Genomic DNA, 15,455 nt, shown 5'->3' with positions numbered 1-15,455 from the left:
AAGAAAATGATAACTTCCTAATTCTTAGGTTGTTATATTTATCTATCGGGCTTCTTTCTATTATCTCCTCCTTCTCTTAGACCTGATTCTCGGAAATGATGGATACCCCGATACCTTATTTACTAGAGGTGTCATCAATCATTTCGTCCTTAGGAAGCGTAACCCGCTTAGGGAAATTACGGACCCAATCAGTGGCAATGAGCAGACCCAATTGGTCTTGGCCGCTGATGCAGGTAAACCTGTGTCAAATGCCCCCCCCCCCCCCCAAAACCGCCTCATCATTATTTCCTTTAGTTACTGGTCTTTCGCCAGCCACCGTCCAAGGACGCAGTGTCTGCATTCTTGCTACCAGCTCCGACAGCTCCTGGAGCTCCGATCTTCCCGTCAGCGATCCTACGAAACACTGGCGGAGCATCCCGTCCCTTTCGACGACCAAGCGATGCCCGCGCGCAAGGCCAAGCCAAGCTCCCGCCTCGCAACTTCCTTTCGAAGTTCTCAAACCACACATTGATAACGATAGAAAACAGCCTCCTTCCTCGATTAGATACTCTTTCCGTAGCTCAATTGTATAATGTTCTCCTCCTTTTTCGTGACCCTATGTTCAACTCCCCACCATGACCATTCTTTCTTTCTATATGATATTTAAGAAAACAAAGTATTGATAGAGCTCCTAGGATAGGCAGTGTAAGGGGTAGTTCAATAAGCAGTTCAGGGGGTAGTTTAATTAGTAGTTTAGAAGGTAGTTTAGTGGGTAGTTTTAGTGGGTTAGCGGGTCCAGGAATGATTCCTGGATTCCGGAATGCTTACTGCCACGGGAATGATTGTTGATATAATCATCAAAACTTTTCAAGGAATGATTCCTCCCCCCAACAGGGCCCCACTGCGGTAGTTGACAACTTGACACAACTCATCGATGCTGGACACAACCAGGAAGAAGGAGGTAATAAGGAAATTCACGTCAAAATTATTGTATTGGTCTAAGTAAATTCCACATTGGTAAACATTAACCTATGGCATCGGCCATCTCAGACCGACCGAAACACGTAACACAGTATCCTCGAAATACTCGAAAGCCCAGCACGATTAGTACCACCAAATCCACCCCTCATCCTCATCGAGACTCACCCTCCCAACACCCCATCACAAGGCACCCCCTCAAACCCCGGCACACAATCCGCCTCACACACCGTCCCACTCTCCGGCACCTCCCCCGTCGCCAAGTACCCCCTAATCAACTTATTCGCACACTCACTCGCCGTCGACAACAACACCGTATGACCCACCCCACTAACCTCCACCACCGCCGCCCCCTCATGCACCTTCGCCAAATCATACGCATTCCCCACCGGCGTCGCCGGATCCGTCTGACTAGTCAGAATCAACAGCGGGGCCCCAGTTGCTGGTTTGCCGTCATCGTCGTCCCCGCCGCTGCCGAACGGGCCAGTGAAGGTATAAGCCGGCGTGAACGGCCACTCAGCACAGGACAGAGGGAGTTTCGCCCAGCCTTCGCCTACGGTGGGTGCTTGTTGCAGGAGACGTTGGGTCACGTTCTGCGCCCAGGGTAGGTCACGCACGCCGGCGGAGGGTTGAGAGTCGCCGCAGATGATGCCGATGGCTACTTCGTTGTAGAAGGTATATGCCACGGGGGGGTCGGCATCAGGTATCTCAGCGCAGACTTCGGCGTCGAGATCGAAACCCATCACGTTGGGGTCGGAGAGGATGGCGGTGAAGTTTCCCTGGAGCGCGTCGGCTAGCGCCTGGGCGAGGATGGGGTAAGTGGCTAAGGGCGCGTAGAGGCTGGTGCGGATCTTTTCGGAGAGGTGGTAGGAGGTTATGGGGTAGACGCGGTTGTTGTGGAGGGCGGCGGTGGGGTGGGATTGGAGGGTTGTGAGGAGGGTGTTGATGCGGGATTGGATGGTGGAGGGGGAGGTGTCGGTGGACTGGTAGAGGGGGCAGAGGGGGCCGGCGGTGAAGCAGGTGGTGTAGAAGTGGGTGACGGAGGTTTCGGCGTCGGCGGTGGATTTGGACCAGGCCTGTTAGAGTCAGCATTACCCCTTTGCCATCCTATTTTTTTTTTCTTTTTTGGACAGAAAACAGAGGAACCAGAAAGAGAAGGAACTCACAGCAGACAAATAATCCTCCGCATCCATAATCCCATCCACCACCATCCTGCCCACCCTCCCCGGCCACAAACTCGCAAACACATTCCCCAACAACGACCCATACGACAGCCCCAAATACTGCAACCTCGCCTCCTCCTCCCCACCCTGACCCTCACTCACCCACCCCTTCCCATCCCCCCCAGCAGCCTTCACCACCTCCCAACTCCTTTCCACAATCTCCAACATATCCCTCGCCACAGCCGCAGTCGACAAATACCTAAACGCCTTCCCGCCTTCGTTTTCGGGGTCGTTGGCTTCAGCGCTGTCAATAGCGTGGCAGAGCTCGCCCAGCCCGCGTCCCATCTCAAATCGCATCTGCACGCCTATTTCCCCATTTTCCCCGCCTACGCCTGGTAGACCACGCACGCTGATGGCGTCTACTGCGCGGTCGTATTGGTGTGTGTAACAGGATCCGCTGGGGGTGGTGACGCCTACGCCGCGGGGGTCAAAACCGACTATGTCGAAATGTCGTTCTTCTGTTTCCCTTTTCCCATGCCCGTCTGTCTTAGCAGCAGAGTTGGACGAGGAGGAGGTGTCAGCGATCGCCTGCAACTGCGCCCCAACTTGCAACACAAAATCCGTCCCTGGCGCGCCTGGTCCACCGGGATTAACAAGCAACGGACCGGCGTAGGACGGGTCCGTGACCGGGACGGTAGCGGGGAGTGTTAAGATAGCTATCGCCGCCTTCCTTTCTTCTGCTGTTGTTTTCGTGTCTGTATCATTATTATGCAAGGACCAATCCAACGGCACGGCGAGACGAGCACAGAGAAAGGTTTCGTAGCAAGAGTGGTATTGGAGGTCGGGGGTCGGGGTGATGGAGGACCAGTTGAAGGGGGTTGGGGGTTGTTGGTCGGATTGGCGCGGGGGGAGGGGGGAGTGGGCGGTTGTTGAGGGGGTCGTGGCCAGCAGGGCGAGAGAGAGGGGGATTTGGCGATGCATTGTGCTGGTGGTGTTGAGCTTTGGTTGCGGGGGAGATACCAGCGACACGCAACCCAAACCAAGCCGAGATCACTGGAGAGAGATCTGAGATTCAAGTCGCATGTCTGCTTTATATGTTTCAGTTTTTCCTATCTCCCCCTTTCAGACTCACCTTGCGAGAACGGCGAGAACCAATCGAAAACAAACTTGTTCCTAAAGCGACATCCTCTGCGGATGGCACCACACACAAGTGACAACCAATTTGGCGGGTCATTCATCCTCCCGTGTGCCGTCGATCACCGCTCCAACAGGATGGTCCATTCCCGGTCGCGTGGTTGGCACACATCTTCCCCGCATCGAGCTGGGTTTTTCGGCCCGGAGGATGCCAAGAGTTTTGGTGTTCAGCTTGTGATAGCCAAGATGGAACTTTGGTGTGGTATTTTCTGGGCGGGAATTGGGAAGGATGAGATTCCTCGGTTTCTCGGTTTCACGGGTTACCCCTGTCCTGGTTCCTGATCTTGGGAATGTGTGAAGAATACGGAGATTTTGTCCCCATTGCTGACCAGATATGAAGACAGCTGTCTCTGGAACCAGTTAACTTCAGTTCCCAAAAGGCAATTAATTTCCGAGATACTCTGCCAAGGCCCAGCATTATCGCAAGAATCCTTTGCTAAAAAAAGCTTAAATGCAAAATTTACAGTCGAGCTCGCCCATGAGACAATCAATACGCAATTTATGATCTTCAGAGGTCAGCTCTGTGGGCTCGAGATCAAGGGGAGTTGAGAGAATATCGCTTATCTTATCAAAATACCCCAAAGAATTGTTCCTGAAGACTGCAGCGACATTTCCCCGTAACGGCCAAAACCCGCTTGGGAACCCCTACACAACCAGGTCGAACAAGTTCGAATGCGTGTAATTAGGAAAACTCTTAATTATTCCCAATTCCCAGGACTCGATTGGGAACCAGTAATTAATGCAGATTGGTATTGTCCCAACGGCCGATGACAGGAACACATAATTAACGGGAGTTCCACGGTCATTAATAAACCCACTAAGCAGTTAATTACACTTCACTTCATATGAACCGACCACATGTCGTCACTAGCGTAAGCCTAACGGTGCGTTGAAGACCGACAAAAAACCCGCCCCAGATTATTTCCGCGGCGCATCACTAGTGTCATTACCCCTGCGTTTACACGCATCTGAGACAAAAGTGTATCCAGTCGCTCAAAGTGAGACCCCAGAATGCCCAACGGTGATCGCCGCCCTGGATTAGTGTACACGACACGTGTATGCGAGCCAGGTCCAATACCAAATTAGGTGAATTTGATTGATGAGTGTAGGGGGTGAGGGGCCGTGACGTTGTGCCCATAATCAATATATCGGGCAAGCTGTTGGACATGTTGGCAACCGTATCCGTAACACTGTGTACTCTGTTAATTGATGGGAAGGGGTCGGATTCGGAAGCTGTCAACGTTGTTAATTATCTCTGTGCCGTTAAACCGACGAGCTCTGTCCTGTATTAAATTAGTTTTTTGAGGTCGGGAAAGATTCGGGGTTAATGTGAGATATCCATAGTAAAAAGACAGTCATATACCATGCATGTTTCAATTGGTCGTTCCTAATAATTATCTTGACCATTAAGAGTGTTTACACGGGGTCTAAAGCGCCCTTATTGTCAAAAGAAAATTGTAATTCCCGATTCATACATTTTGGATGAGGGACGGTCATCGACGATAATGAGTGGGAATACTAATGCCGTTAGGATCTAGCCTGATACAAACAAGTAAAACAGTAGGAACCATGTGCTCATTAATTCTCAATGCTCAGAATAGTGTTGTTAGTCCACGGAATTCCGATTTCAGGCAGTGGACCAATTTCCAATGAACGGGCAATTGCTCAACGCAGAAACAAAACCGGTGCTCAACCAACTCCAGTTCCATATGAGTATGACGGAACTGAGAATGAGGGTTGTATCCTCAGACTTGTGAGTGAGTGAGAGCTTGCATGAGGGGTGGAGAAGTGGGGGCGGGGCAGAAAACTTTAATTTTGAGCGATCGCACCTGCTTCCTCTGTAAATAATTTTCAGATTCACCCCACCAAATTCACTCTGCGCTGGTCACCCTCACACCATCCGTCGCCGCCATGTCCAACGCGGTCTACCTAACCGAGCAAGAAGCGGCGCGCATCAAAACCACCGTCCTCAACAGCGCTTCAAAACGCGCCACCCTCATCGGCAATGCACGCACACCGCGAATCGCCAAAGACGCCATCAGCCAAGCCACCGGGGCCGCGCTGATGGCCGACATGGGCGCCATGTCTATGGGCCAGACCCAAGCACCCGACAACAGCAGCATCCCAGCCTTAGCCGTCGGCCAGCCTTATCCTCCATGTATCGTCCCCGCGCACGAGCTGCAACCGATGGGCCTGGCGGATCTGCGCACGGAGACGCACCATCGGGGGTTTAAACTGGTTGTGAAACGGGCCAGTCCCGTGGTGACGGGTGTGGTGCGGTCGTGGGCGATGGTGCAGGACGAGGCGGAGGAGACGGAGCGGATCGAGGTGGTGCTGCATACGTTAAGGGATGGGCAGGATGTGTTGGAGTCGGCGAAGGAGTTTGTGGTGAAGGAGCCGTATTTCACGCTCACCGAGGAGGGGGAACCGACGTTACGGATCGATCACCCGTCTGATCTTGTTGTTGTGCCGAAGGATAAGCCCCCGGCGGTACCGGCAACTTCGGAGGAGACGGAGAAGAAGGCCGTGGCGCAAAAAACAAAGGGGAACAATGCCCTCGGCAAAAATGAGTTACTCGCTGCTCTCGGTCATTACACCGCGGGTATCACCCTCGCAAGTACCCTCCCGACCCCTGATCTCGCCCGAGACATCCACCGCAACCGGTCCCACGTCAACCTCTTGCTGCAGCACTACGACGCCGCGCTCTCCGACGCCCTAGCCGCGTTGATCAACCCTTTCCCGGACCCGGACTCCGATACCAACCCCGACACAGAACAAAACACAAAGAACACCGACTCCCGCACCACAGAACTAGACGCCAAATCCTACTTCCGCGCCGCCACAGCCGCCTACCACCTCACCAACTACCCCACAGCCCTGCGCTACTTCCAACACCAAAAAACCCTCATGCCCACCGACCGCGGTGCAGCCACCAACATCGCCCGGTCCACCGCCCGGGTGAACGAGTCCCAAAACGGCACCTACGACTTCGCCAAGATCCGGGCGTCGTTTACTCGTATGCCGAATCCGGCCGCTGACGCCGCTACCTGGAAAGGACCGACTGAGGTGCGTGATAGTGCACCCGGTAAGGGTCGGGGGTTATTCGCTGCGAGGGCAATAACAAAGGGGGAAGTGGTAGTTGTCGAAAAGGCCTTCGCCGTTGCGTGGGGCACCAACGAAACCGCAGCATTAAAAGCCATGACATGCGACATCCGCGACGAGCGCATGCGCGTCGCACCCGTGGGGTTAGAGCGAGCCGTCGTCGACCGAGCCTTCAACAACGCAAGTTTAGTCGCCCGTTTGATGACCGAGTCATTCGGGGATTGGGACGGGGCCGAAGGCAAGGGGTGTTTCGCGACCGACGACGGACCGGTCGTAGATGTCTTCCGGGTGCATGACATCATAGCGCGGAACGCGTTTGGCGTCGCGGGCAAGGACGGGAGTGACGCCGGTGGAAGTGCCGGGTTTTGGCCGTATGCGGCGCTGATTAATCATTCGTGTGTGCCGAATACACAGAGGGAGTTTGTGGGTGATTTGATGGTGATTCGAGCAACAAAACCCATCGCCAAGGGCGAGGAAATCGTGCACAGCTATGATGAATCGGGGGATTATGCGGAGAGACAGGAGGCGTTGCTGACGATGTGGGGGTTTGAGTGTACGTGTGTGTTGTGTGAGGCGGAGAAGGGGGATGAGGTTGCGGTTAGGGAGAAGAGGGGGAAGTTGGCGAGGGAGGCGGATGAGTTGTTGAAGGGAGTGGCTGCTGGGGGGGCGGGGAGTAATAAGAGGTTGGTTATGGCGAAGGCGAAGAGGTTGGTGGCTGCGCTGGAGGAGACGTATGATGAGAAGAGGTATAGGGGGTTGCCGCGGTTGGCGAGTCAGCGGTTGCAGCAGTTGTTGAAGAAGTGATGTATAAACTGATAGACTGAGAACAACATAGAAAGAAGTTCCTGAAACAGGAAAAAAAAAGAAACCGCTATAACCCCTGAGTTAACCCTAACCCGGAAATCCAACCCCTGAACCCAACCCGAGAACCATAACTGGATAGTTATACTAGATAGAGAAACTAAATAGAGACCCCCCCCGTAATCCTCACAAACTCCTTTTCCACCCACTTCCACACCGCCTCCGCCGTCCCATCCCTCCGATACCCCCCCAACAACTCCACCACCTTCTCCCCCGCACTCTCCCCGGCCTCTGTCACCGAATACACCCCACTACCCACCTTCCCATCCGTGCCCACCGCCACACCCCCCCCCTCCCCCCCCGGCACCCCATCACCTCCCTTATTATCCCCGCCCCCTTGACCTCCCCCCGCGGTAGCAGTAGCAGCACTCTTACCAGAAGAAGAAGAAGCACCCGGAAACCGTCCACTAGTCCCAAAATAAACCTGCCTCTCCCCCGCCTCCTCGACCGGCACCAACCCCCCCACCAGTCCCAGCACAGGATACACAACCCCATGCACTAACCCAAGCGCCACCTTCCACCCCCACCCATCTAAATCCCTTCCCAAATTACTCCTCACCGCCCCAGGGAAATCATGCACGAACCCGACCTCCGGCGCCTCCTTAGCAATCGCTTCCAGCGCGAGAGTCGTCAAGGTGACGGTGTGGCCGCGTCCGCGGGGGGTGAGGAGGGACGGGGCGGTGGGGGCGCGGAGTTGGAGGTCGTGGGCGGTGGATTTGGATTCGGGTTTGGGTGGGAGGGAGAGGAGGGGGCCTTCTTTGGTGCCGGCTAGGACGGTTACGACGCGGCGGAGGGTGTTGGGGGAGGTGGAAGGGGCGCGGAGGAGGGGGAGGAGGTTGGTGGTTAGGCGGAGGCGGGAGAAGAATGCTGTGGCGAAGGGGAGGTGGAGGTTTTCGGAGGTTTCTATCATGATATTGATGTCGAGGTTAGTGGTGTTGCTGGTGGTAACTTTCATATGGGGGGTGGTAATTTTCAGCTTGGGGTGTGTAAGGAACGCAGGAAAAGATGTAATTACCCTTCCCCGTAACCAGCGTCCCGGTACTCAAAAACAGCAAATTCACCACCTTCTCCTTCTCCCTAATCTCCCTCGACACCTCATCCACCGCACTCAACAGACTCAAATCCACCGCCTTGAAAATATACTCTCCGTCCGGGTTAATCTTTTGCAAGCTGGCAAGCACCCGCTCGCCGGCCTCTTGGGAACGCCCGAAAAAGTAAATGCGCGGCTTCACGGTGTTCTTGGCGAATTGCAGCAGCGCCGACTCGCCGATGCCGTTGGTGGCGCCTGCGAAGACGGCGACGAGCCCGGGGGGGAGGGCGGTGCTGATTTGCGCGTTGGAGGCGCGGATCTGGGCGATCGTGGGCATTTTGGATTTACTCGCAGTGTATCAATCAGAGGGGGGAAAGGGTGGTTGCCGCTCAGTTAGCCTGGGTATGGTTGAGCAAAATGCGAAAACCGACTTCTCCGTTTGCACGGACAGCAGGGAGGACTTAAATATCCCCAGCTTGGTAATTCATCTACCCAACCGCCGAACCTCCCGAGACAGAGTGCCCTCCAAAAAAACTCCCAACGACATCATCACTCTTAGGGCGCGGCCCCTCGAACGCCCCGACTGGCCGATACGCTTGCAGATTTGGACCGATACGCAGCTGGGTTGCTCCGAAAGCCCGGCCCAGCGGCCCCGCACGCCATCGGGCCTTGTGCTTGTGCTGTTCCCGCGACGCTTTTGATTGGATGGTGGGTTTTGGCCCCCAACCGGGAAGCTCCGTAGGTCGGTGTGTGGCTTGCTTCGTGATTTCGTTCTTTTGCTCGGTTATTCGTAAGGCAGCTCCGGTTGTCGTGTTTTGCTTTGCTTGGGGGCCGATGGGATGTGCAGAAAATGGTTTGGAGTGCTGCGGTGGAGCCTAACGTTAAGTAAACCTCAAGGAAAGGGTGGGTGGAGCTGGGTAGCGGCATGCTTGATTGCTTGCTGGAAGACTGGGCTCGATTCCAGTCTCCTTTGGAGCAATGTTTGTAGGATTGGGCTCACGGATGGTAGAATCTCAAAATGACCATGCAAGCGTTTGGGAAGAATCGATTTCGCGAGTTAAGCTTTTGGGAAATCGCCCTAACTGATAACGGGGTCTCTCCGACTCACAACCTGACCTGCCATGCCTGACTCTGTCCATTTATTTCTCTTTTCGGCTCGCCGCGTGACAGCACGGATGCCGGCGTTGACTCTGCGTCAAAGTGTTTCGATGCTGCGGTAGCCCATGCCATGGATGTCGAGATCCGAAAAATGGGTGGAAAGGGAGCTGAACTCTCGGCCCGTTCCGGCCTGTTGTCGGCGGCCAAGTTTAAGCTACAGCTGTTGGCAGACCGTCGCGCCGAGTTCGCTGGACACAAACCGAAGGGTAAACGTGCAATGAGCATCACAAATTCGTACAAAGTTTTAAGGATAGGAAAATATCATAAATGCTCCTCTTCTTTTCTGGCACTCTAGAATGATATGGAACTTTGACTGACAGTTAAGTTTGGCAACTTACAACTCTTCGGTGCTTTGCTGTGTAATTATTGGTTGATGCTGTGTTCAATCATGCCAACGACATCGAACTTCCAGAATAGGTTGACCAAACGTCCTTTTTAGCAAACGGACGTAAACTGCTGTTGCCTTGTCGGCCAGGCCACTCCGGACACTCCCCCTTCCGATTCCAGACCGCTTGTCACCCCATAGTCGGGTAGGAGCATCAGCAGCTTGCCGTTGAGACTTGAGAGGTTGGTATGCAAATTATGCCTTGCACAAAACAAACGCCTGATAAACCCCCTAGGACTTAAAGACAGTCGATTCGCGAGCTGTGTTAGGGAAGCTGTTGGGAAGACCTTGGACCACCGGCGCAGGCGCGGCCTCACCCCCTAAGCTTGTCTTCCATTCTCCGGCCAACTTTTGACAACATTATAATTCACTCTTGCCAACATTTTGCCTGAGACCCTCGCAATTCAGTATATGTGCATTTGAATTTGGTCGTCTCTTCCGACCCTTGGTAGACCGGTCACTTACAACCGCGATCAATCATTATATTATGTACGTGATGTTGCAGGTCTGGTCTGAGTGGCAAACACTAACCACGGTTGTTCCAGAGTCTATTCAGAAACATCTGGGGCCGGCCCGTCCGTTTCTCATTCACGCACTCGCCTCTTAATGCCGGAACCGCTTACACCACACCCACGTCGGAACATTTTCCGAAAAACCCTCGAGTCCCAAAAGATTGGAACTCCAAGTTTGTGCCGTTCAGTCACCAGGGTTGAGATGGAGAGCTGAGGGGGTGGATCTCCTTCGGGAAGAAGAGAGAGGTGTGGTAAGTGACACGCCTATCAAGTAGACCACGCAAGGACGCAGAGCTTACTCGCAACAGGTATATATGAACAACTTCACACAAACCCCCAGGAGATTACTCTACAACTACGCCGGGCCGTGCCCCCGTGGTTCGTGGACGTTTTACCAAGACATCATTGGAGCAGTACCGCCATTTCGTCGTTTGCCTCGGGGTCCGCCGGTGATCCTCGAGTCGAGCAAAAGCATGACTCCCAGCTATGGGTCACGAATCCAGTTAGTTGACGCACGATATCACCTCCACACGCTAGCTGGTGGCCGGCTTCTGCCTTGCTGGATTCCTTACTCACAGTACTCCCCCGCTTGGGGGCTATCACAACACAACACACAGCTTTACTACACGAACAGCTCCGCCGCGCTCTTCAAGCTGGGGTTTGACCGAGATAGGCTCCACCCAGGCTACCGCGCCGAGCGGATCACCATCATCCGCCAATGCCCTGCCGTCGGCGAACGGTGATGGACAACACCCCGCCGGTTCTCTGTCGCATCGGTCTGTTCGAGTTGTTGTTGAAACCATGCGTCGTCTCCCTCGCGGGTTTCGGAGGACCCGGGCCCAACGTCGAATACTAGCTACCCTTCTACGGAACTCGACCATGCCTCATATTTTGCCCAGCGGTGAGGGATCCCATGCCATCAGAAGTATGCTCCTGGTGACAGTGTACATTTCAGTCACTCCTCTGGTACCTCATTTGGTTCTCCATGTTCTCGTCAACCCCCATCCGGGGCGTCTTTCTGCCGGGTGCGCGGAAGGCTTGGAGAGAGCTGAGATAATCACTTGACGTCGTCCGAAGCGGGCATCGGAGATTCAAGAATTGGCATTGGGACTGCTTCTTCCGGCGGGAGTGTCAATCGGGAGAATGTACCCGATGATTATTGTCGCCCTGGTCGGGGGTAGGTGTGACCCCGATCGCTCCATGACACAAGGACCCAGTCACCGTCGATATACCTACTCATCAACAGACACCTTTCCGCAGGTCCCACCGCGACGAAGAATGCCATCTTGGGCAACAACCGGTCGTCTGCTCCCCCCTAGACCACCGGTTCGGTTCGGTTCGGTCACGGCTAGCCTGTGAGCCAGGCCCCCCCTCCTTTGGGACGGCTAAGGAGCAGCTCGGCCTACGTCTTCCGTCCGGGGCGTTTACCAGACTCGCACAGCCTCGTCATGGATGGCTTTGCCGTCTCGTCAACAAGGCGCTAAGGTAGTCAACAACAGCCCAGATCTGACGGATCTACGAAGGATCTGGGGCATTGCCCGGGAACTCTACGATATTGTCCCCCTTCGCTGGCGCCACGTCCTCCACCAGCGTCCTGCAGCCGCTCATGCGGTGGATACCAGATGCGATAGGAACGTGTCCCGTTGGGGAGCGCCGAAGAATGGTGTAAAGGTTCACAACACGTCGGATGGCTTGTGACACCGGGCTGGGCAGAGAACCTTTCCGGCGATGCTGTCTCGGCCCTCGAGATCCTGGGGCAGGAAATGCCCTCGTGCGAGCTGCTCCACGCCTCCTCCAATTACGCCAGAGCATGGAAATGGGTCGGTTGGCAGTTCGAAATGGCGACACTTGAATTCACCCGCTCGAAGCCGTGGGGTAAAGACAGGCGTTTCTTCGATGTCAAGATAAAGTTCAGTGCCAACGGTGTCACTTCCGACGTTCTTGCCTTCAATGAAGTCATCATTCCGTATGTGCCTCCTCCTCCCCAAATGGAGAGAAAGGCGGCGAAATACGGCAAGGAGTTCATCTACGCCTCCACGTCTCCTCTGGTAATTGATGATCCGGAACCACAACCCCTTCTTTTGTAACAGCAACAGGCGCTGGCGGGCCGAATGTTCCGAATCATTGTTGTCCCGCTGTTGGGGGTGTATGTGACAGCAGTAGACCTTGGAACAAATCGGCCGTGTCCTTCCGTCGATATATATATGCACACACAATCACACTTTCATGCACCAATCCCCGCGGCGGATCACAGCAATCCCAAGATCCAACATCGCCAGTCCGCACGACTCGGGCTGTTCAGCTCCGTTCGTCATAGGATCCTCGCTTTTACTCCATGGGGCGATGATCTCCCTGCCAGCTTCATTTGGCCAGGACTGCCTTTGCCGTGGAGTCGTGGACTACCGAAGTGATGTTCTGAGGTTGATACCCATCGATTCTGCGCGAATCTGATGCAGTGAAGATTCTCCAGTCGAAGAAGCGGCGTGGCGTTTGGGACCGGCGCGGTCTGGTCGGCCCTCAACCAGCCTGGGCCGTTGCTTGCCCGCTGGGAAGGTGTACCTTGCAGAGTACAGCCAAGGCTCGGAAGAATATCGAACCCGGCGGCGCGACTATCCTGAGGCATGTGCCCCGGCGGATCGTTAGAGGGTTATGAAGCCCTCGTGTTTGGTCCTCACTTATGATGACTAGCCCTTGATTGGCGGTCTTATGGTTTCATCTCGAAGTAGCGGTCCCGGCTTGGGTTGATTCGCTTCAGGCTTGGACCTATGGCGTCGGGGGCGTTGTGTCCCTATCTTCTCTGCTGCGCAACATCCTTGGGACTGCGGTGTCTCGACGTGACGTGTTCGATGGAACAGCAAGCTCTCACTCCATCGGCTGTTCCCGTCCCATTCAGTGCATCACTACTCGGTCCAGAAGGTCCACGAGTCAGACCAAGCCCGCATTCAGCAACTATCCGACATCCCGGCCCTCCGAGAACGGACATACGGCCCCGATGGCATTGTTCATCATGATGCCCGTCCGAGATCTACCAACGACGAACTTGCCTGTTAGCTGGCAGTGCGAGACTACCACATCTCGTCATGGTTTTACACCTACCTGCTCGAATCCCACCACGGGTCAAACCCCACTATCCCTGGCCTTCTCATCCCCACTTGCCTATGGGACAATGCTCCCAATGCAGCTCATCCACGCCAGTGCCGACCTCCACTCTCCAATCACCGAATCCCGCGACGGATTAGGCGATACCACCCCTCTTAAGCGCGCCATCGTTACCAAGGCACACAACCTAGGCCACCAAGAGATGCAACACTCCGTCAGCTTTGGTCTTGTCACCACCAAAGGTGATGTGGATACCGCTTCCAAGGGATTTCGGGGAACTGCGGCAGTGAAAGAGAGCCTGGTGCGGTTTTGTGATGACACTGGGGGATTGGCTCGCATCCAGCGAGACTCTGGGACATCCGCCCTGATACGACAATATCTGGAAGTGCTACATACCGGACGACACAACGCCGATACACGGCCGGCCCGCAGCACCTGTTCGCAGTCCTCAAATTTACAAAACCGATTGCGGTGGCTCGCCCTCCTTCACTATTCCGTTGCCGGCCGATCGATCACCCACCAAAGGCGGGGGTTATTCTCCCCCCCTTTTATTAGCACTCGCTCTATCACCGACTCACCGTTGAACAACCACAACAAGAATTCCGCGCAGGTGACTGTGGACGACACACTCTCCGGTACGAAAGGCAAAGCGACATAATCGCAACTCTTTCCCGCCAGGCAGGCCGGTCTTACCACAAACCCACTGAGCCGGGCTCGATATATATATCACTCTTCCTTCACCTGTTCCCTCCTGGAATTGCTCTGCTTTCTCGGCGCAGGCAGCTTTCGGGGGCAAATGCCTCCTCGGAATACCATCATCTAGAGTAATGGGGGTTGGCGGCCAGAAAGTCTCGCGGCATTTGGATTCACAGATCCATTTCCCGAACACATCGTTGTCCCCTCTCCCACCGGAACTACGCCCCGAACAATGAAAGCGTTTGCTTTAATTGCACATCCCCTCCGACCTACACTCGCTAAGAACACCGTCCACCGTGAATCCTTTCGACTTTTATATATACATCATCCACCATGTCGATCCTGGCAAAGCTCCCCTGCGACAGCTGGCGCATACTTGTTTCGGGAGTCGGCTTGGAAGCCCTACACTCTCCCAGGTCTGGGCCGGACGTCCTCAACTTCATCACACGCCGACAGTTTGCCAAGCAGCTTTTACCACACACGATCTGTTACACCAGCGCAAAGCCAGCATCAAGGCTAGGTCATGGTCGGGATTTCCGACAATCCTGACTTCGCTACAGCCAATAAGTCATTGCCAATCTGCATCGACTATCTGGTCCATTCCTAGAGTCCGGCCCTTTTTTTTGGGCGGGGTAATTAACAGATGGGCCCGCCACTTTGCCCTTACCTTCGATGAGCATCATCGGCCGATCATTCAAGATCTTCAGTCTTCCATTGGAACTGGGGTAGCCTATGACGGCGAAGGCGGAGAGACCCGCCGTGACTTTACATGGTTGAATTGTAACCGGATGTACTGCCTATCACATCCCTTGCTTCTCGGCCCGGGCCATCGTCGACGGCCCGTATCTTCCGTCGCCACGTGTCCGACCAAGACGGCCCTGCATGGAATCTGGACTGGGTCAGCTAGCCGGCCGGCTTGCCCTGTCTTTGGGCGTGGCTCTGATCTCGGGGTTGGCTTCGCGCACACCCCTGTTTGTGTCCACACAACACAGACACGCTACAACGGGACATGTTTATTATTTCCTCCCCTGCGGAGGGGGACGATGCAGAGGGGGACGACTTTTTCGGCGATTCAACATGTGCATCCGCTATCACACGCGGGTTCCGCTTGCGTTTGACTTGCCCATTGGCGGACGGACGGCTGGGTACGCAAACACCGGATCTGGTGGTGTTACCACGTAGTTGGCAGTTTGCATGGGTGCTGCCGCGGGGTCCGGTTCATCCACACATCCTGCCGTGGGCTACACTTCATATCGAGATCCTGCCCCTTTTCCTTTTAATCATCAACTTGGCTGTTC

General features: G+C 54.8%; 4 protein-coding genes across 4 annotated transcripts; 2 read left to right on the top strand and 2 right to left on the bottom strand.

The window, feature by feature from the left end:
- Positions 1-1,121: 1,121 nt before the first annotated feature.
- On the bottom strand, positions 1,122-3,101 carry C8A04DRAFT_13996 (TAP-like protein-domain-containing protein; the record flags this gene model as incomplete). The annotated part of the gene is made up of 3 exons (XM_062777926.1): positions 1,122-2,033; positions 2,124-2,646; positions 2,686-3,101. The coding sequence occupies 3 exons, from the start codon at positions 3,099-3,101 to the stop codon at positions 1,122-1,124; spliced, it is 1,851 nt and encodes a 616-aa protein (XP_062634908.1).
- Positions 3,102-5,225: 2,124 nt separating this feature from the next.
- Positions 5,226-7,220, top strand: C8A04DRAFT_14012 (uncharacterized protein; the record flags this gene model as incomplete). Its single annotated transcript, XM_062777935.1, has 3 exons — positions 5,226-6,259; positions 6,405-6,412; positions 6,502-7,220. 3 exons carry the CDS (start codon positions 5,226-5,228, stop codon positions 7,218-7,220), a joined length of 1,761 nt encoding a protein of 586 aa, XP_062634907.1.
- Positions 7,221-7,377: 157 nt separating this feature from the next.
- On the bottom strand, positions 7,378-8,644 carry C8A04DRAFT_14028 (uncharacterized protein; the record flags this gene model as incomplete). Its single annotated transcript, XM_062777938.1, has 3 exons — positions 7,378-7,613; positions 7,671-8,180; positions 8,293-8,644. 3 exons carry the CDS (start codon positions 8,642-8,644, stop codon positions 7,378-7,380), a joined length of 1,098 nt encoding a protein of 365 aa, XP_062634906.1.
- Positions 8,645-12,200: 3,556 nt separating this feature from the next.
- C8A04DRAFT_30905 (uncharacterized protein) lies at positions 12,201-12,449 on the top strand (the record flags this gene model as incomplete). Its single annotated transcript, XM_062781560.1, has 1 exon — positions 12,201-12,449. One exon carries the CDS (start codon positions 12,201-12,203, stop codon positions 12,447-12,449), a length of 249 nt encoding a protein of 82 aa, XP_062634905.1.
- Positions 12,450-15,455: the final 3,006 nt, after the last annotated feature.

The sequence above is a fragment of the Dichotomopilus funicola genome, assembly GCF_033296635.1.
Source record: "Dichotomopilus funicola strain CBS 141.50 unplaced genomic scaffold C8A04scaffold_57, whole genome shotgun sequence".
NCBI lineage: Eukaryota > Fungi > Ascomycota > Sordariomycetes > Sordariales > Chaetomiaceae > Dichotomopilus > Dichotomopilus funicola.
Note: the sequence above shows the minus strand (reverse complement) of the source record. Positions and strands in the feature narration are given on the sequence as shown.